The sequence below is a fragment of the Mustela nigripes genome, chromosome 6, assembly GCF_022355385.1.
Source record: "Mustela nigripes isolate SB6536 chromosome 6, MUSNIG.SB6536, whole genome shotgun sequence".
Lineage (NCBI taxonomy): Eukaryota > Metazoa > Chordata > Mammalia > Carnivora > Mustelidae > Mustela > Mustela nigripes.
The window spans coordinates 50,116,172-50,138,567 of record NC_081562.1 but is presented as its reverse complement, the minus strand read 5'-3'; the positions used below and the strand labels follow the sequence as shown (position 1 = coordinate 50,138,567).

General features: G+C 39.7%; 1 protein-coding gene across 5 annotated transcripts in view; it reads right to left on the bottom strand.

Annotated features, from left to right (window-relative positions):
- The window catches only part of GRIP1 (glutamate receptor interacting protein 1), a 672,623-nt gene that overhangs the window by 149,290 nt on the left and 500,937 nt on the right, over positions 1-22,396 (bottom strand). For all 5 annotated transcript variants that reach the window (XM_059402529.1, XM_059402524.1, XM_059402527.1 and 2 more), the window contains one exon: positions 1,826-1,961. In XM_059402529.1, the coding sequence (XP_059258512.1) occupies positions 1,826-1,961 (136 nt within the window). The remainder of the gene's footprint in view (positions 1-1,825; positions 1,962-22,396) is intronic.

Here is a 22,396-nt window from a genome sequence, read left to right as displayed (position 1 = left end):
AACTACAATGAAAGCATTGGGTTTCAGTACTATTCTTGCCTCTCCCCGGCACCATAATAGGACTGTGGCTAATTTTGGGTTTTAGGCAGACTTTACTCCTAAGGCGAGAGCAGGCAGTAAGACCAAAGACAGTCCTTACAATTTGCATCATGAATGAGGACCTTCAGTAATACTCTGTCCCCAAACAGAAACACCTAAATGCATTTATTTTATATAAGTCCAGCTCTAACCATTCCTCTTGGGCGAGCTCTCCTACCCTGCTCCTGCCTGAGGTCCCTCCACGCTGTCCCTCCTCCCTCGGGTTTACTCACTCTCACTGGACAACTTAGCCACCTAATTCTCCGTGACAATGCTCACCTTGTCGCTTTTTACTATCATGCAATGCTGTTATTGTTCCCACGCTTTTCATGCTTTTTACACCTATCTCCTCTAGTAAATTATAAGCCCTCCTAGGGTAGGGATCTTATCTGTAATTATTTTAGTTTACTACTTGGAAAATGGTAGTGCCTTCAACAATGAATAGTTGGGCACTGATCACACGTGACCGGCACAGCATCACCTTTAATTATGGCATCAATACAAGCGAAGATGGCATTTTCCCTTCTATTTACTCTCGCTTCCAGGCTATGTAGGAAAAAGTTCTGGAGATGTATGAAGCCCTAGCATCACAGATTGGCCACAACGGTTATAAAATAAAGGAGGCTGTGGGGTGCAAAGAAGGCTCTCTTCTCCTGAGAAAAGGAGATTAAGGTGCTTGTGTTGACATCAGCCTACTTTATAAACAATACCCAGATTATGGAGCAATCAATTAGAAGAAGCTCATATATTGTACAAACAAGCTGATCATCCAAAGTAATCACCATTCTCGATGATGCTTTATAAAGCAAGAGCTCTAAAACTTAATTTGTGATTTCATAGACAAGACTATCAGTGTCCAGGATTTAAGACTCATGAACCTCACTTGTAATGAAACCTGATTGTCCCCTCTAAAGTACTTGGTGACTCCGTCTCTAAAGCGAGCCCTCCTGTACCCAGCAAGCAAGACATTCTGCCTTTGGCCACGAATAGGCCAATGTGCCGTTCATCAGAACAAGGACACCATGAGACGTCTTCATCTAAGCTTTCTATCCTTTTGGAAGTTGTGTCTTTGTCTTGATGAAAGGGAAGCTCTCGCAGGTAGAAAAGCAGAGACGATATGGGACAGGGGGAACTGTCACTCAGACACTCGGAGATGGCCTCCTCCTCCTCTAGGCTCACCACTTCCCTCCATGCCAGGCTTACGAGTACCCATTATGTGGATCATCCTTCCCGTTTCTGTGATGGGAGTGTCTCAATCCCACAGCAGCCCGTCTGCTGTTCAGAGGCACGTTTGGGGATGACAGCCACACAGGCTTTTTAGATTTTTTTTTTTTTAATTTATTTGCCAGAGAGAGAGAGAGAGAGGGAGAGAGAGTGAGCACAGGCAGGCAGAGTGGCAGCAGAGGCAGAGGGAGAAGCAGGCTCCCCGCCGAGCAAGGAGCCCGATGCAGGAATCGATCCCAGGATGCTGGGATCATGACCTGAGCCGAAGGCAGCGGCTTAATCCACTGAGCCACCCAGGCGCCCCCCCACACAGGCTTTTTAAAATGAAAGTCTTCCCCTGGTGGCTCCCCGGTGACTCGGTACAGGCCAGAAAAGCTTCTGAAAACATGCCCCAGTACGCTTCTGCCCGGCAGACGGCAGCTGTCATATTTATTTATTAGTGACCTTTTCTGATGGAGCCTCAATTTTTGCATTAATCACCCCCCTGTGTTCCTTTTCCTACATCCCCCTGAGATGCAGTTACCTAGCAGCAATTCCTCCTTGCCGCAGGTTCGAGACTCTGGGCTTGCCGTCCTTGTCAACTCCGCCCGACACGGTCAGCCCTAGGGTGGTGCCCTCCTTCTTCATCAGCTCCACCACGGTGGAGCCTTTGAATTCCTCTGTGAAAAGAAAAGCATTTGCTTTATTAAATGGCAGTCGAATAACGAGATACTGCTGCGCCTGGTGAAGGGACTCCTTCCCATAAACTCTCCCTGCTTTTTCTTTTACGAGAAAAGATCTGCAGCCTCTTTTCCACCGCAGTTTGCAGAGTATCTCAGAAAGACGTCCATGCAGGTTAAGCGGAGAAGATATTCCATTAGAGGTTATTAAAATGGGTACCAGTGGGGTAGTTCCATCTAGGGTCACAATTAAGAGGCCGGCATGGGTTATATGCACATGACAGTATCTGCCCTTTGTTTTCTGTTGTTCTCAAGCGACTTTCTCGGGTTTCTCTCCTTGCAACTCCAACGGGAAGAATTGAGAGTTGCAAGATAAGAGCCTAGAACAGAGTTTTAAGTAATGATACAACAAGAATGATTTTAAATAATAATATATATTATGCAGCAGCAAACTCCAAGCTCTTGGGACATTTTGGCTGAATACAGCAATGGACCCAAGAGAAAAGAGCTGTCTATAGGTTCAAGAAAAATGTTCCTTTGAGAGGCAGGGCAGAAGGTCATAGCGGAGAGGGAGGGAAAAAAATGAAACAAGATGGGACCGGGGAGGGAGACAAACCATAAGAGACTCTTAATCTCAGGAAACAAACTGAAGGTTGCTGGGGGGAGGGGGAGGAGGGATAGGGTGGTTGAGTGATGGACACTGGGAGGGTATGTGCTATGGTGAGTGCTGTGAATTGTGTGAGACTGATGATTCACAGACCTGTACCCCTGGAGCAAATAATACATTATGTATTAATAAAAAAAAATAGAAAAAAAGAAAAATATTCCTGACTCTATTGTTTTTCATCTTTTGGGAAATGAAGTATAATGGCTTCAGTTAACAACTCATATCACTTTGTACAGGATGTGTCACAGTATGGGAAGTGAGGGTGGGTCCTCAGAATCCCCAGGTAACTGCCATAAATCCCTCATTCTACACTTTCAAATTTAAGATCTCACAGATCTTGTCCACACAATGTCTCTATACGAAGAGGGGACCCAAATCTTCTGATTTTAGGCACAACAGAAAGTGAGAAAACTTTGAGCATATCCTTTCTTTCAGAAGTAAAAATAGGTAGTCAACCTTGACCTATCCAGAGGTTAATTATGATAAACGCCATTCTCAAGTTCTCTGTTACATTATTCCCCCCTCTGGATACACACTTTCTGAAGAGGGATGGGGAAATTCAAGTTGCCCAGTTCCTCCTGAATCACATTACGAATTTTAGGAGTTATGATCTTCTAGGACATCAAAGACACTCATATTAAAATGCAAGAATGGGGGGCACCTGGGTGGTTCAGTGGGTTAAAGCCTTTGCCTTTGGCTCATGATCTCAGGGTCATGATCTCAGGGTCCTGGGATTGATTGAGCCTCACATCAGGCTCTTTGCTCAGCAGGGAGCCTGCCCCACCCCCCTCCGCCGCCTGCCTCTCTGCCTACTTGTGATCTCTGTCAAATAAATAAATAAAGTCTTTTTAAAAAAAAAAATGCAAGAATGGACTTTCTTCTTCGAAGTTAAGAAACCCAAAAGGTTACTAGCACACCTCTTCTCCTTCCTTAATTACACATAACAGAGTTAAATGTTATTTCAAAAATCTATAGGAATGCTTACCATAAAGTTTTTAAATTGTTGCTGCTGGTATACTACCTCACCAGCCAATGAAAAAACTCAAATCATGTTCGGGAGGGAAATTTTCACTCATCTGACCTAGTAAGGAGAACAGAGTATTCCAGGAAGGAAGGCGAGGGGCCAGGCCACTGGCATCCTCACCAATGTACTGAGTCACATTCCAGGCAAGGCTTTCAAGATTGCCAGGTCCTGTGACCTTAGCAACCTAGAACACCCACTGTTTCATGATAGACTCATGACCCTGCATATGTGAGTGGTACTGTTTTTTAAAGTAGAAGCCAAGGAAGAGTCTATGAGTGTGAATGATATCAGCTTCCTTCTCTACATTTTGTATGAGAGACCAAACCATAATTGAAATTCAAGGATCAAAATTCTTGTCATGCATATACAAGCACATGGCCTTTTCCATCATTTACCAGAAGGGTTTGAAACAAAATTTCATCACTGTATGCATTTAACCTGTATCCCCTCAAATCAGAATAAAACAGCCCCTTCTCCCTCCCATAAAAACATAAATAAGCTCAGCTGTTATTTACAGAGCCTAACTTAACAACCAATCCCTGTAAGTCATTCTTGGCAGGAGGCTAGGTATACATTATGTTCAAAATTAGGTTAAAAAGTTAAAGTAATGAGAATAACATAGCAGATGATGACTAGATACAATATAGAGGCATAATGTGCTCAATGATTTTGCCCAACAGAAGAATTCTTTGCATTTTCTTTAAATACGTAGATTGATCCTGTATATTTAAGCATTTGGTCACAGATCTGTACCTGAAGAATTGGAAGAATAGTTTTTTAAGGGCCTATTTCAAAGGTCAATCAGAAATGGACAATGAAGCAACTATGAAACACTGATAACTGGTATAGGAGAAATAAGTTTTAACTAAAAGGACCTTCATTCCTACTCAGTTTTTCAAGAACATGTTTCCTGCCTAAAATGGGATACCTACATAGGTGCAGACTTATGGGATATGGTCAATGCAGTTTTCTCCGGAAGGGACCCAGGTCCTTACCAGGCTTCTGGCTGAATCCTGGAAATCTAGAAAAAGCTTAATTCCTTTAGTTTAATTTGTTCTTGTTAAAATATAAATCTACCTGGGCTTCTTTTTAAACTGGTAATAGTCAATTACCTTCTTATTTTAAAATCTTTCCAAACTTTCCCCAAGTGCTAGTTTTAGTAACTTGAAAGAGAAAATATTGACGCGCCAGTTAATTGAGTAATTTGTGCATTCATGGATTCGAGCATTTACTGAGTGCCTACTATGAGCCAGACAATGAAACTCAAGAGATGAAAAAGTCACAGATGCTTGCAGCCTAGTCACAGAGGCAAATGAGTCCCCGGCCACCATGCCAGAGTGTGTTCTGGGGCAAGGTGGCCACAGGAGAGACGGGCTTGTCTACGATGTAAAGTGAAGAGTGGCTGTTCCCAATGCTGCATCTATTTCACAATTTTGTCTCCTGTCTAATCTGTCTGTATTTATCGACAAGGATAAGCTGAGCAGAACAGACTAAAGGAGGAATCTAAATTAGGCAAAACTCAGGAGTAAAGAGAGAATATTGTTGCAAGAAAATGTGCTGAATCACGTGAATGTTAACTGCCAGTAAGCATATCTAGACCCCAAAGGACTGACTAAATCTGTGGGTGTTTCGAAGAAACAGGAGAAAAGCAGCAATTGGGAGAGGGAGGAGCATCCTTCTGGAGTTTACTTCCTGCTAATCTGCACTCTCCATCAGATGAATTGATCATGTTATGTATTTTTTGATGTTTCATGTTTGCATAATGATCTAATGACAAAGAGAAATGATGACAGATGCATTCAGTTGCACAAGTTCATGTACATATCAAAGCTTACTGAACAAAACTCTGCAGCAAAACACTGGAACTTAGGCCAGTCAATATGTAATGACAATTTCTTTCTTTGTGATTTAAATTGTAAACATCCCTTCCTAAATTAAGAGGACCATGTTGAGAAGACTGTAGCTTCCCCAAATTAGCAAGCAGCACAGGGAACAGATGATGCCCAATTGGCAAGGAATGAGATGGTTCTGGATTAGACGTTTTCCTTCATCGCCATGTTTAATTATCTTAGCAAAGAAATTGCAGGTTTACATCTGTATGTGTGCTCACTCAACGTAGCCAACAAGAATCACACCGATAAAATGGGATTTAGTTATTTGCTGTTTCCCTTGGATTTGTAATTCAGTCCTCTTGATTACTGAACTCCAGAAAGTTTTAAGGAAAGTAATAGTGATGCCTGGTGAAAGCAAGAGAATTACAAAAAGTTCTTGCAAACAAGGAAGTTCAATAACATAGTTACAAAATTAATGTGCAGGAAACCATATCCTTTACATAAACAAGTAGATGGTTAGAAGTTATCATAGAAGGAAAAAAAAGCCATTTACAATAGCAAAAAAAAAAAAAAAAAAAAGAAAAATCCCAGGAAAAAATTTAATGAAAAGGTACAAGATTTACATGAAGAAAACATCACAAACATTTCTGAGGAACAAAAGATGAGAACAAATGTAAAAGCACTGAATTGATTCATTCAATAAAAAAATGAGCACTTACTACATGCCATGCATGCATCATTCTAGGCTTTGGAGATATAAAACAAAACCAAGAAAATCCTTGCCATTTAGGAATTAATATTCTAGTAGGTAGCATAATCTAATATCAAAAATATGTCAATTCTCTTTAATCTCTGAAGTTCATAATATCAATAAAAATGCCAATAAGATTTTTTTGGACCCAAGATATATTTAATATTATTGCAAAAATAAAACATGCATCCTTGCAAAGATTCTGCAAATAATTTTTGTCCCAAAGTGGAGCTGTTTAATGTTGCTATGAAAGAATATAGAGAGCCTGTCCATGATGCCAACTGGATGAGGTACTGGAGTCATGACTGGAGGTTATGCTACTAATTATAGATACCCAGATACTCTGGAAGCATGAACATGGAGTGGGAAGGTTGGCAAAGCCTCTGTGTATGCCTTGCAGATGTTGGTCAGAGTCTGGATCTTCTAGGCTTTACCAAAGGAGAGAAGCAGAAAGGAAGGAAGGAAGGAAGGAAAGAAGGAAAAGAGGGAGGGAGGGAGGAAGAAAGAAAGTGAGAGGAAGGAGGGAGGGAGAAAAGAAAAAAGAAAAGAAGTAGCATAGACATAGGGCATTCAAGACCCATCATCAGACCATCCTAGTGTTTTGTAATACTGATTTGCATAAAAGAAAGGTTTGGCATAAGAATCATATTTTGTTTCATAAAACTCTTTGGCATCTGGACATTCTGGCTTCATGGCTTCTTTTAAAAAAATATAATTGGTGGGTATTATGGAGGGCATGGAGCAATGGGTGCAGTGCATAAACAATGAATTCTGGAACACTGAAAAGAAATTTAAAAAAGAAATAAAAATTTAAAAAAATATACTAATAGTTTACTGTGGGAGAAAAAAATCTGCAAACACAAATTATGTGAAATGTGATATACAAAAAAAAAAAAAAAAAAAAAGTCAAGAAAGGGCTGTCATGGTGTAACCTGCGAGGACCCTTATCAGTCTGGGCAAGTAGTGCTCTGGATGGCTCCTTGGAAGAGTGATCCCCGAGCTTTCTTGACAAGAGCCTCAGTTCAGCAAGTGGAGAAGGGAAGGTACTAGAGGCACAGGAACAGTAAATGATAGGTGATTACATGGGTTCTGGGAAGAGGATATCCATCAGTTTAATCTGCACTTTGTCCATCAGGCTGGGTGTTAGAATCGCCTGGGGAGCTTTTCAAATACCAATGCCTGGGCCAAACCCAGAACAAACCATCAGAGTACCCCCTGATGGTAATTTTTAAAATTAAACTTTAAATTTTGAGATAACTGTAGATGCTCATGGAATTCTAGGAAATATTGTAGAGATCCTGTATACCCTCTGTCTTGTTTTCGCTTGTGGTAACATCATGTGAAACTGTAATACAATATCGCAAGCAGGATATTGACATGATGCTGTCAAGATACAATATAACATGTTCCCACACCCACTTCTCTCTTCCCTGGACACCCTAACCCTAACCCATTCTCTGTGCTCATGACTTTGTCATTTTAAGACAGTTAAATAAATTGCATCATACAGTTTGAAACCTTTGTGGTTGACTTTTTACATTCTGTACAATCTTCTATACAGTAACAATAGTTTGTTCCTTTTTATTGCTGAATAGTCGTCCATGGTATAGATATACCACTGTCTGCTTAACCATTTACCTGTTGAAAGATGTATAGGTTGTTTGTTGTTTGGGACTGTTATGAATAAAGCTACCGTAAACATTCACGCACAGGTTTTTGTGGGAACCATAATAATTCATTTCTCTGGAATAAATGTCCAGGAGTACAACTGCTGGGTCATATGGTAGTTCTATATTTACTTTTCTTCTTTTTGATTATTTAATTTTATTATGTTATATTAGTCAACACACAGTGCTTCATCAGTTTTTGATGTAGTAGTGTTCCATGATTCATGATTTGCATATAACCCCTGGTGCTCATTGCAAAACGTGCCCTCCTTAATACCCATCACTGGGCTCACCCATCCCTCCATGCCTCCCTCTGAAATCTTCAGTTTGTTTCCTGGAGTCCATAGTCTCTCTTGGTTCATCTCCCCCCCGATTCCCTCACCTCATACTTACTTTTCTACTAAATTGCTAAATTGTTTTTCAAGATAGCCATACCATTTTATATCCCCACCAGCAGTGTATGAATGATTCAGTTTTTCTACATCCTGTCCACTACTTGATGTTAGCCATACTGATAGATGTGTCAGTAACATCTAATTATGGTTTTAATTTTTGCATAATTTGAGTCATTTCCCTAATGGAAGGGAAATAGAAATAGAGGGGAATACTGAGTGCCTAGGAGCCAGACAATGAAACTCGAAGATGAAAAAGTCCCAGACGCTTGCAGCCTAGTCAGAGAGGCAAATGAGTCGTAGACCACCATTTGTGGTCTGTGTGTGTATTTATTTGCCATCTGCATATCTGACAGATGACGTATCTTGCCATCTGACATTTCTTTGGTGAAATGTCTCTTTATGTCCTTTGCTTATTTTCTTTAGATCACTTGCTTTTTTACTATTGAGCTTTGAGAATTGTTATATATTTGAGGTAATAATCCCTTGTTGATGATGAGATTTGCAAATATTTTCTCCCAGTCTGTAGGTTTTCTTTTCACTCTTCTGTAGAGCAAATATTTTTAATTTTGATGAAGTGTATGTAATTAATCAATTTTTCCTTTTATGGGTCATGTTCTTGTCAAGTCTAAGAACTCATCACCAAGCCTCAGATCCTGAAAATTTTCTCCTTTCTTCTATAGTTTCTAAAAGTTCTATAATAATATTGTAACATACTATAACCATAATATAGAACTATCCATTTTGAGCTAAATTTTATTTAATGTGTGAGACTCAGTAAAAAATTCATATATTTTTTGAGGGGAAAGTTCTATAGATGACCAATTGCTCCAATACCATTTGTTGAATAAGCGATCTTTCCTCCATTAAATTGCTTTTGCACCCTTTCAAAAATCAAGTATTTTATGTACCATTACTAAGTACTTCTGATTCTTTCAATTTATATGTATTATTTTATTATTTTTTTTCCAAATTGCAAGTAAGTGGTTAGGATACAATATATACTGTGTTTGTCAATTTCCAGATCCTTCATTCTTTATTTTGTTCCATTGATGTATTTATCCCTCCACAGATACCACACAGTCCTTATTACTCTATCTATAAAACAAGTCTTGAAATTGGGGAGGCCAATTCCTCCCTCTTTATTGTTCCTTTAAAAAATTATTTCAATTATTTCTTTGCCTTTCCATATAAATTTTGGAATAGTATTGTCTATATCTACAAAAGCTTTACCTGGGATTTTTATAGGATTTGCATTAAGACTGTATGCCAGTTTAGAAAGAATAGACATCTTTACTATGTTGAATCTTCAAGTCTATGAACCTGTTATGTCTCTCCAGTTACACAGACCTTCTTTGATTCATTCATCGGCATAACGTAATTTTAATTTTGTATCTTGTGGTCTTGCTGAACTCAATACTTCAAGGAGATTTTTTGCTTGTTTGTTTGTTTTGGCTTTCATAGGGTTTTCTATGTAGACCATCATGTTCTCTGCAAAAAAGGATAGTTTTGTTTCCAATCAGTATGCCTTTTATTTTTCCTTTCTAGCATAAAGCATGAGTTAGAAATCCCAGAACAATGTTGAATGAGTGGTAAGAGTGGATATCCTTGCCTTCTTTCCTGTCTTAAGGGGGAAAGATATCAGGTGCTTCATCATTAAGTATTATGTTAGCTGTAGGTTTTCTTCATCAAGCTGAGGAAGTTCCCCTCTATATCTATTTTTCTGAGAAATTTTATCATGATGAGTATGAATACTGTCAATTTTTTCACCTTGATTAGTTGCGGATCATGTGATTTTTCTTCTTTAAAGTGATAATGTAATGGCTTACACTGATTTTCTAATATTAAACCAATCTTGCAAACTAGAAATCAATCCTACTTGTTCATTATATATAATTCTTTGTATACATTGATGGATTCTATTGCTAATATTTTGGTAAGGATTTTCTTTGCATTTATATTCATGAGGAATATAGTACGTAGTTTCTTTTTGTGCTATCTTTGGTTTTGGTATAAGGGTAATAATACGAGTTTCATAATATGAATTGGAGAATACATTCCTTCCTTTTCTATTTTCTGAAGAGAATATAGAGAATTGGTGTTTACTCTTTATAAACATTTGGTGTAATTTTTCAATGAAGCCACTTGAATCTGAACTTTTTTTTTTTTGCAGGTTTTAGATTACAAATTCAATCTCCTTAATAGTTATAGGATTATTTATATTAACTATGTCACATTGTGGTGAGTTGTGGTACATTGTGCTTTTCAAGGAATTGGTCCATTTCAATTATGAAAATCCTTGCAGGTGGGGGAACTGGACATAGGTATTTTTTTTTTTTAAGCTCTCCAGGTGATTCTGACATGGAGTCAAATTTGAGAGATACTGATTTAGAAATTGGTGCCATGAGGAAAGATGGGTAGAAAACAGACTGGGAAGCAAACAAAGAAAGTGCTCAGATTTAAGTTTTAGGAAAGGTAAGCCTGTTATTAGGTAAAGTAGTGGACTTGGTAATGATGGTATGAAGTGTTAAGGAGAAAGGTATTAGATTTGGGTCAAGGAGAACCATTAAAAGCCACTGCAGTAAAATAATGTAAGTTAGACTTTGTTGTGACAAAAATTAAAAAATGAACAATTGCTCAACCACAACAGAAGTTTATTCTGCTCACATACAAACCTAAGGTGGGTGTTCCTGATCAACACCCAGCTGCTCTCCACATAATGGTTCAGGCATCTATGCTTTGTTCCATTTTTACGACACTGTCATCTTCCAGGACTCTGGTTTCCAAGTTATGAACTAAGACGCCTCAAGGTTCCCTAGTGAACTCACAGGACCACCATAGACTATTTTAAATTTTTGAGGAACATAGAACCATTCTTGATATCTGTTGGACACAACACCACCTATTATCTTGAAGTAGTTTTGCTCAACATTGGATAATACTGCATTGCTTCTGTTGATGTCCTACCTTTCCAAAGTTAGGTTTTGAGTTTTATAAGAAGGGAGCTCCATGTGAAAATCAATGCAGAATAGGAAATAAAGCTGTTAATGTTTGATCTGAAAGTCTGAGAAGTTGTGCAGTGCCCAAGAAACAAACATATACCATTCTAAGTACTTCTGATTCTTTCAGTTTGTATGTATTATTTTTTTTCAAATTGCTAGTAAGTGGTTAGGATAATATGTACTATGTTGTTTAAACTTAGCTATTTAATAAATGGAACTATTGATATTTCATTTGACCTGGAGCTCCTGTAAAAAAAAAATAATAATAATTACTGAGACATTAAGGGCTCTACAACCGAGAAAGTTTGGAAACTTCTGCCCTAGGACTTTAACCTGTCTTCTTGCACCTGGGGCAAGCGGAAAAAGAACTTTCTTAAAAGCCACACTGTTCACATTCCAATGGCAAGAACACATTCCATGTCCACACCTAACTGTAAGGGAGGCTAAGAATTGGAATGTAGATAGATGTCAAAGCAATAAGGGTAGGTTGGGGTTTAAGGGACAGGTAGGCAACATATGAGAGACTGAAATCCATCAACAGCTATATGGATGGTATGGATTCCAGAAATATTGAGGAAGAACTGCCCCGAGTCAGAGACAAATCACTGTGTGGGGAGTGAGGAACTGTGAGGGGCTAGAGGATCTCAAGGAGTCCAACTCGTTTGATTGGGGAATATTGATGTCTGTCACTAAGAAAGGGAATCTGGAAAATGAGAGGAAGTTTCTGTGGCTGTGTCTCATTGGAGAGGGGACAGTCACATGATATAATACCATATACAGAGAAGGAAAATGTGACTTAAATATCAGGGGAAAAACCTAGTGCTAGGATAGTTTTTGTCATACCTTAAACCAAGTGAGTGGTCTGTAAGACCCTCACCCTACAGCTGTAAAAAAAAAAAAAGTACATTTTAGAAGCAACCTCCATAGGCACATTCAGCCAAATAAGCATTGGTGAAACTCTTTACTTCTTGAAGTTCCATTAACTACATAGATTTTACAAAAAAGATATAACCAGTGAAATGGAAATACAACTGATGAATACTCTATGCCATAAGTCACAAATTTCCCAACGCTAGTGATAAGGATAGTGTTTCCTCCCCCTCCCCCACATCTCCAGCGCCTAGAACAGTGCCTGGCGTATTAGTAGGTATTTCTGGTAACTGCTGAATGAATGAGCACATCAGTTCCAACAGAGGGAATTATGACTAGGCAATGAGCATTGGCTTGCAGCGAACAGAATTATTGTTGGATGGTGCAGAAGCAAAAATGATAAAGGAGCAGAATTTAAACAGCAGAAGACATGGTTATTTCCCTAAGCTTACTTGGTTGATCATTATCATCATTATTATTTTTACCATTTCTTTAGTGAGGGGGATTGAGGCCCACACCAGAATACCATAGCTATATCTGTGTATTACTTTTGGAGAGAATATTACTGCTCACACTACAGTTTTATCTATATATTAATTTTAGTGGTGCCACTAGAAGTTTATCCCCCTCAGGAAATAAGCAGATGCTTTTTCCAATACTCATTCCAAGTTCCTCCTAACAACCCCTGGTTCAGCAAAGCTGCTGGGATCAAAGCTGGGTTTCTGTGATGAATGGCTGTATTTTCAGTCTCAGTTCTTGCCACCCAGACTTGCGGAGAAAGGTCTTCTGGCACTTTCTACCTCTGTGTAGTGACATGAAGGATGGACCTGAATTTCTCTCATCCCCTGGGAATCTGAGCATAAGTTAGACTAGTGGCAGAGATGTACAGCACATAAATATTACCCAGCACAAATATTCATGTGAAACAAAATCATGATTGGTATTTATCTTACACAGTGATAGAGATGGCTGGATTAATATCCATATGTTTCTTAGGGCACCTCAAGAAAAAAAGAATATATAAATATGCAGGACCGAATATAAAAACCTGAGCCTCCTGAAAGTACATGATGGATCCCAGTGTAACTGATTCAGATACAATATGTCTCCTAAAGCATTGGGAAAAGGTGTCACCGATTTTTAAATATGGCAAAACTAGAATTCTTTCAGTTTTCCACTTTTTCAAAATCAATGATTTAATTGTCAAAATTTGGTGTTAAAATTTCCCAGTGGCACAACTTATTAACACATTATTTAATTTCTCTGGGTCTTAGTTTCCTTATCTCTAAAATAGTGGTAATAAGAGTACCTACTTCTAAGGTATTGTGAAAACTAAGTGATAAAATTCTTGTAAGGAACGAACTTATTAAGTGACCTTATTATATGCGGCACATGGTATAATATATATTTATTATGTTAATATGTATTAATTATTATTGTATTTATTATAGCACCTGCTACATGCTGCACATTAAGTGTTCAAAATATATGTTAGTCATAGTATTATTATTATCATCAGGACCTTAAATTCCAGGTGTGCAGATGACCAGTCTTCTACTGTTTCTGATTGTTATGAATAGAAGACAAAACAATGAGCAGTGGCATTTCATCATTTGTAAAGTCATATATTCCTTTGAGAATCTAATGAAAGCGATGGGCTCCCTCTCCAGAGAAGTTTTGTATATAATTTCAGGGGAATTCATGGGCACTCTTGACCACATCCCTGTACTCAAGAAACCATAAGGCTCTTGAGTCACATCAGATTTGAGCAATGTGAAAATCAAAGAACACCAGCTGCTAGGCTGATATTTTCTAATTTGTGCACATAATCAGGTAAGGGTCATGAAACAGCAAATAACACCCAAACCTACCATTCATATGTTCCTATGTAGTCATTTAACAATCGAAAGGAAACCATATCCATGATAGAAGAAATAGGAAGTGATTCACCTCAGTGAAACTTCCCCTCTTCCTGAGCAGAATGGCCTGTGCAGTGGGCATGTATATCTCAGAATCCATAAGGACCAGCAAAAGGCACTGTTCCAGTAATTGCGCTTGTCTTAAGAGCCCCAGGCAACTGTCCTTTGAGAGAACTCTCCCTCTGTGACTTTTTACTTGCGGCTGGTTTTAACCACATTTTCCAAGTTGTTGACACAATCGAAAACTGGATTCTATAAGTGAATCTTAAAGAATTGGCACAGCTAATTTTGAAATTATTTGGATCTTCCGTGGTCTCCTAGAGAAGTTAACTGCATTCTTACAGCTACTTGTGTACCATATAGGTTCAAAAATATTTTTGAGCTCTAGCATTTCAAAGACCAATAATCACTGCCCTTACCCTTTACAGCTTACATTCTACATGTCTAAGGGACAGATGTCTAGGCTAATAAATTTATTTAAGTGTGTTTGGTCCACAGCATGGCCCAGGAGCCTGAAGAATCACAGTTCAACCTGTGGTCCTGGGAAAACCTCCTACAGCCTATAGATATGCAGTTAGAGATTTAAGTTCATCCTTCAGGTGATAGTTCTTAGGTGATATCTATTAAGATATAAAAACCAGAGCTACTGTGTAGGGCTGGATTAGAATGATCAGATGGTCTGGACTGGGAGTCTAGTTGAACTAAAGGGATGAAAGATAGGTCTTTTCAGTTGAGAGTGAGAAGAGAGAAGCACTCTGGAAGGGAAGGAAGACATTGAGACATACAGATGTCAGGTGAAGCTATCATCAGGGGATTAAACAGCTTAGCTAGTTCCCAGGAGGAGGGCTAACTGCTGCTGAGGCACTGTTGCTTCTTCAACGATAACTGGAAGGACACTGCTTGGGGTCTTATTCTGTGTGAGAAGGAAATGGGTGGATGATGAACTTCAACGAGAAATCAGACTTCTTAAATCATCCGGGCAAAGTGGACTGAGAACTATGCTTGCTCCCATGGCTTCCTCCTTCCCGTGATACCTCAGTACCCAGGAGTCCAGCATGAGGTAGACAGCTTGACTGAATAGAGAAGTTAAAATAAGGAAATATTCTGACACCTTTTAAGATTATCCATCCTTTTAGAGCAATTAATACTTTTCAAAATGTTCTCACATCCACGATCATATTTAACCTTCCGAACAACTCTGTGAAGAGAGTAACCCTCCCATTTTACAGACTAGGAAACTGAGATTTGAAAATTAGTTTGCTGTGCAGAACTTTGTACCTGTTTCAGCACATGAAACTTGCATCCTTGTATAACTGAAAGCCATAAATGTTTAGACTCATCATCAATTAATGGCGAAACAACGGTCATAGAATGTAATGAAATGCTATTGAGAAAGGGGCTAAAAAATAAGGCCCTCCCCAGGTAGAGTCCAAGCCATCAGAGTAACAGTAAGCTAGTGAACTAGTCCCTCTCACGTTGTGACAGATGTCATAGGTATTTATTTGACTTTGTCTTGTTTTACGAGACTTGATCTGTTTCAAATAAAGGAACAGATGGAGAACTAATAGTGCACTCACCGCAGACAAACAAGAGGCAAGGCATCAAGGGAGCCTTGTTGGCTCTCCACGGAGAAGCCAGGCAGCAGGGCTGTAGTGAATATGAGTTTTATTGGAACCCTCTTGAGACCTCACTGGAATTCAGAACAGGGGGAGGCTGCGCTGCCCCCATCAAGGACAGCTCCCACATCCTACCTTTGACTTCCTCTACCCTGACAAGGACAGGAGACGTCTCTCCTAGCCCCTCTCCTGGTCCAACTCTTGTCTTTGGCTCCACATGGGAAACAACTATATTCTCATCCCAAAGAAAAGGTTTCCCATTAGGGTGAGCAGCAGGGAATGAACAGACAAGCCGGAGTCATTACTGCTTCCTCTCTGTATTAGTACCTCCATCACTGTAGGGAACGCGAACTTACCCAACTATCTTGCAGCTTCACTCTGAATATGAAATGTTTTAGTCCTTTCTGTCACTCCCTATCTTCCCTCCCTCCATCTTTCCATTGAATAGTTCCTGATAATTTGCTAAATGCTGGGCACTTTGCTATCTAGCAGTAAACAAGACAGACTCAGCCCCTGCCTTCAAAGAATTTATATCCTAGTAAGAAATATAGATCCTAAACAATTAAAAGTCATAACAAATATGATTAGTAATAATTAGCAAAACAAAGGGTAAGGATTCTAAGTCCAGGGTTAACTAGGAAACTAGGAAACAACTGCTTGAAAAATATTCACAACTGGTTCATTATGTTCACATGGTCAAATGGTTTTGTAAAATTTGAAAAACATATTTTGGAGTTCTTTTTCTTAAACATTTGCCCCCCCCCCCCCCCCCCGCCCAACCCAGTTCCAAAAGCTTCAGGTACCACAAAACCTAGATCTTCCTCTGGTAACATCACTTTACATCTAAATAGAGCTTTAAGAGTTGCCTCATACAGTAACATGCATTTTCTCATTTGATTCTCATGGAAACCCAGGATCTAAGGATGAAAACCACTGAAGCTGTCCAAGGTTAGATGATTTGCCTAAGGACACCATATCAAGCAACTCATTTGCTAGAACTTAAAACCAGGTGCTCTAATCCTAAATTCAACCTTCTTTCCACTCTATCATTTTGCTTCACTCAGGCTCTCTTGGCTTGACAAGTTGCCCAAGTGACACTTCACCAAGTGGTCCATATACACCATGGAGTAGGATGCCTTCATCAGAAAGGATGAATACCCAACTTTCGTATCAACATGGATGGAACTGGAAGAGATTATGCTGAGTGAAATAAGTCCAGCAGAGAGAGTCAATTATCATATAGTTTCACTTATTTGTGGAACATAACAAATAACATGGAGGGGGGTGCCTGGGTGGCTCAGTGGGTTAAAGCCTCTGCCTCAGATCATTGTCCCAGAGTCCTGGGATCGAGCCCCATATCGGGCTCTTGGCTTGGCGGGGAGCCCGCTTCCTCCTTTCTCTCTCTCTACCTCTCTGCCTACTTGCGATCTCTGTCAAATAAAAAAAAAAAAAAAAGAAATAAAAAAGAAAAAAAAAAAAGAAAAGAAATAACATGGAGGACATGGGGAGATGGAGAGGAGAAGGGAGTTGAGGGAAATTGGAGAGGGAGTTGAACCATGAGAGACTATGGACTCTGAAAAACAATCTGAGGGTTTTGAAGGTGCGGGGGGTGGGAAGTTGAGTGAGCCTGGTGGTGGGTATTATGGAGAGCACATATCGCATGGAGCACTGGGTGCCGTGCATAAACAATGAATTCTGGTACACTGAAAAGAAATTTAAAAAATAAATTTTTTTTAAAAGTCCCAAATTCTAATAAAACAATTCTAAGATTCTTTTTCTTTTTCTTCTTGAATGTAAGTATGAAACATTAAAACAAATTGTGGTTCAAACTGATTGTGAAGGTCACTTTCACACAACAGATAAAGGAATATTTACTGATTAGTATTAAGTGAGCAACCTGCCAAATCCTCATTTGGAAGGCCACCCCAGTTCCAGAAAATAACACCTTTGTGTTGAATTTCATGAAACATATGCCTTGCTGAGTATCTAAAGAAAAGGCGGACTCTTTTTTTTTATTGTTTTAATTTTTGTTCAACTCAGTGATATATATACACATATGAACATATTTTTCTCCTTTCTGAAATCTGGATACACATTTCCTAGAAGAACATCACCACTCTCGTCTTCCTCCCCACCACATACTCTCCGTTAAGAGATTCATCATGCGGTCTGAATACAATACCCGCCTACGTTATCAAGTATGAACAGAGCAAAGGACAGTTTCTTTTTAAAAGCACAATGCCCTACCAATGCCTTTAAAATCCATTAAAGAAATATCTCACCAAGCCCAGGAGAGCATTACAATAATTGCTTCTCTCACCCAGGTGAAAAAGGACATATCTGTCAACGAAAGAAGTGTAGAAGCAATTAACACCTCAACACTCTCCTGGGAAATTGCTTAAATTAAGGAAATAAGAGGGATGCTTTATGGTTATTGTATTTCTCATATTTAGTTACTAGCATGGCTGGAGAGTGCCTCAGTCATTCCCAACTACTCTCCCCCAAGTAACAGGGTCAGGAGCCAGCATGGGCATGACTTGGGGTGTATGTGGATGATTCCATGTGTGGCCCATATGGGTTCTTCATTTACTCCATTTTTCCCGGGCTAGGAGCAGAAATAGGGCTGGTAGATGCACTAATGAAATCTACATCCAAGGCTAGATATGTCTTAAATCAGTAGCTTCTCAGGCATACAAAACTCATTTCTGAATTCTGTGCTACCACAATGGAACTGCTTTCTTCTTGCTCTGCTAAAGATGGGCTACCAAAAGTTCATGTTTACCGAGCCTTCTCTACAAATAGCAGAGGCCTGTGATTGAGCTGGGGAATGAATCAGACAGCTAAAAGCCTTTGTTTGTCAGCCACAAGATCTAGAGAGAACCTAGAAACCCAATCTATCATCTCTCCCTCTTCTGGGAAACACCCAGTAATGTTATATGGCCTTTATTGTACAATATAGGTACACAAATCTGCTTAGGGTTTTGAGAGAAGCTGAAAATAGAGCCTGGGATTCTACAAATCTTAGTAAAGGGAAAATATATTTCTTTCCCCCCACCCCATCCCCAAAGTTGGAATATTGAAGAGGGACCAAAGCCACTCCGAATTCCCAAGGAAAATTACAGAGGATGCTGTAGTTCTCCACCCCCCCCCCTTTTTTAACAGGTGAGGTCAGGTAAAAATGAAAAAGAAAGCACGCCAGAAGAAAAGCATCAATGAACCCAGAAAGATGCTGGGGGAGATTCTGAAGGAGTAGGGCAGTTCTTCACCCTTCCTGGTGACTGAATTATAATACAGACAGCCTTAGAGTTCAAGACCTACTTTCATTTGTTTGTTTGTTTTTCACTCTGTGCCTATAAACATCATCCAGCACCTGTTTAAATACTCAAAGAGCCATCGATGTCTTCTTCAGACAGTTTCAGTAACTAATAACTGCACTCACTAAACACCTTATGTGGACCAAGACTGACGTAGGCTGTGGCAGACAGATTCTCGTGTGGTCCTCTATGATCCCTAACTCCTGATCACGAGCCCTGGTGTTGCTCCTTTTCTTGAATGTGGGTGTGACTCGTATCTAACCCGCAGAATATGGCAAAGGTGCCGGGATGAATGTGATTCTGGGTATGTGATTTTGCACACACGGCTGGGGTGCTCATCTTGCTGGAGGCTTTCCCACCCTTGTGGGCTTTGAGGAAGCAGACAACTGTGTTGGGGCTGAAGGCAGCATCTGGCTGACAGCCAGCAAGAAACTGAAACCCTGACCTGAATTCGGTCAACAATCTGTGTGAACTCAGAAGCAGATCCTTCCCTGGTCAAGTCTTATGAGACTGCAGCCCTGGCTGATGCCTTGACTGCAGCTGTGTGAGACCCTACAAAGAAGACCAGAGGAGCTGTGCCTAGATTACTGATGCACAGAAATTTTTAAGGTGCTCAGGCTCCGATAATATGGTTACATCGCAATAGAAAACCGACACAGATGCTCTCTATGCATCAACTTTTTTTCTTAGATTTCATTACTCTCCCATTTCACACAGTGGGAAATGGGATCACACAATGAGACACACAAAGCATGACACTTAAGTAGCCAGCCAAAGTCCCCACAGCAGTAGGTGGCAGGGCTGGAATTCCAAAGGGATAGGCTAACTCCAGAGCTAACTCCAGAGCCTGTGTTCCCAACCAGTGAGGTATACTGCCTTTCTGTAGTCTTACAAAGTTCTACCTTAAGTCGCTTCTAAATCTGATTTCCTATAGCTTACCCTTGTAGTAGCGGTCAAGAACCCAAATGCAGGTACTAATTACAGATAATAAATGAATGAAACAGGCTGTGCGCCACCTGATCCATAGAGTGGGGTGTGGGCATGAAATATTGTGTAAGGCAATGGCTGCTGTCTCATGGTATTTACCGGCCAAACAAATGCATCTAGAGGCTTCCCTGAACTGGTAGGATGATGCTGGTTGGGGACCTATGACATACATGTTCCAGTTACACCTCTGGGATCATGGAGGACACATTGATCCCTTTTCCATATGACTCAAAATATCTGAAACCAGTGATGGTTTTTGTTTCAAATCTTCTATTTTCTCTTACTTATATGAAAAGTGATGACCTCACCTTTGTGTTGCTCTGCCTTGCGGATCACCTTCTTGACACGCGTGGAAGGGTTTATAAGGTTGCTACCTCTGCGGTGTGAGCTGGCAGAGATGCCTCCCTCTCACCTCCATCTGTGGGGTTGGATCTGGTATGCCCCCCGAGATAAGGTTCTAATCCACTAATTTTCCTTCTTGTTACCAACTTCAACATAAGATTCAGCAAAGCCCGGGTTGAGGATGCCCTTCCACACTCTGCCTCAACTCCTCCTCTCATCTCAGGAAACCACTGTCAAAATTTGTGTCTAGACTTCCATTCTCTTGTCAGACACTAACATTTAACCTAAACCGGATCAAACAACTCAGTGATAACTTGCTGTTTTCAATGTAACACATATGTCTTGGAGATCTTTTCACCACAGGGACTATATAGGTCCACTTCACGCTTTTTAGAAGTCTTGTGATCTTTCTTTGAAGGATTTGTGTGATCATGCCTCATTTGATAGATACTTGAGGTTGTTTCCAGTATTTACTAATAAGCAATGCTTCAGTGAACATCTCTGTATATATGGATTTGCTGGCACATTTTATTTCCAGTCCTGCCCATTTTCAGCCACACCCCACCTGTCCACTCATGGCTGACTGAAAGCCCTCTCATTCCACTTTTCAACAGTGAAGCAACAGAGCTGGGGGAGGTCTCTTCCTCTCTTCAGAGCCACCCTCCTCCAACGCTAATAATGCTCTATCTCAAAAGCAGGCAGTGATGGTGACAATGGTTGTTGGGAGCCAACTTATACTTTTTGAAAGCATTTCTTTATAGAGTGGGGATGATCCTCAAAAACTACCACATCTCCTAAGTAGGCAACTTATAGTTATGTATTTGTGCATAAGGATGAGGACTGCTGTAGGAGAGATCTCCAGAAAAGTTGGGAAAAGTGGATACGTTTTTAAACATTTGGATGGATGCTACCAATGTGTCTTCTAAGAAATTCATATTCCTACCAACAATATATGTTCTTATTTTCCTGTGTCCTTGATATAATTTAAATATTTGCCATTTCATTTTTTTGCAAACTCCTAATATATCCTTCCCTTTATCTCTCGCTCCTGAGAACAGAGGATGAGTTCTTGTTCCCATGGCTACTACACCTTCATGTGGGCTTCTAGAAAGAATAGTTCTTGGATATACTTTATTAGAATATGGACAACTTTTTCATGTGAGAACAAGAGGAGGTATTAAAGACACCTAGAAGAATGTTTTTGAGTTCTCTAGGCCCGAACAAGAATATGGGAAGAAGTCTAATGCTGGTAGAAGCTGGGCTAATGTTACTTTCATCTTGGTGAAATGTTGGGTCACTCAATTCTAATGATGCATATCTTGAGCAGCTTCTAAGGAGAATGATCTTAAAATGGAAAAGGTAGAATTTAAAATTAATGCATGAGAAAACTGCTGAAAGTAGGTAAAGTGATAGTAGAACAATTCCTTGACTGTTTAAAAATCTATTTTAAGGAGTTTTCTGGAGTCAGAAAAATAACCTCCCCTAGCATTAAGAGAATGTACAGATGTGACCATGAAATGAAGATATGCCAAAAGACTAGGAACGAGTAAGCATCTCAATTTTTACAATGAAGTGCTCTGGAAATCACAGATTTCTAGGATTAAGGGCATGTCCTGGTAAAATCTGAGATAGAATTATCTCACCACTGAAGAATAAGGCATACAAATCAACATTATATATAAAAACAATATAACACTTGAGCCTTTCAGTGGGCTTTGAGAAAGATCTCTCATGATAACCTGTGGACAGAACAGAGTACCAAGAGCTCAAAGCCTGTGGTTTTAAAACTCACTGAGGATGATAACCAAAGGCTTCAAATCAATATTAACAGGGGGAGGGTCAAGATTCCTGGTGGGGTGCTTCAGAGTTCTGTCCTTGGTACTGCTTATGTCCCAAATTCTTAACACTATTAGATGCCTTGAACCATTTGAGAGCTGAGTATGGAGCTGAATGATGAGGAGCTCTGGATTCAGATGATTCTAAACTCAAATACCAGCTCTGTTGTTGTATAACCTTGGACAAGTCAGTCAAGCCTCTGTAAGCCTGCATTTC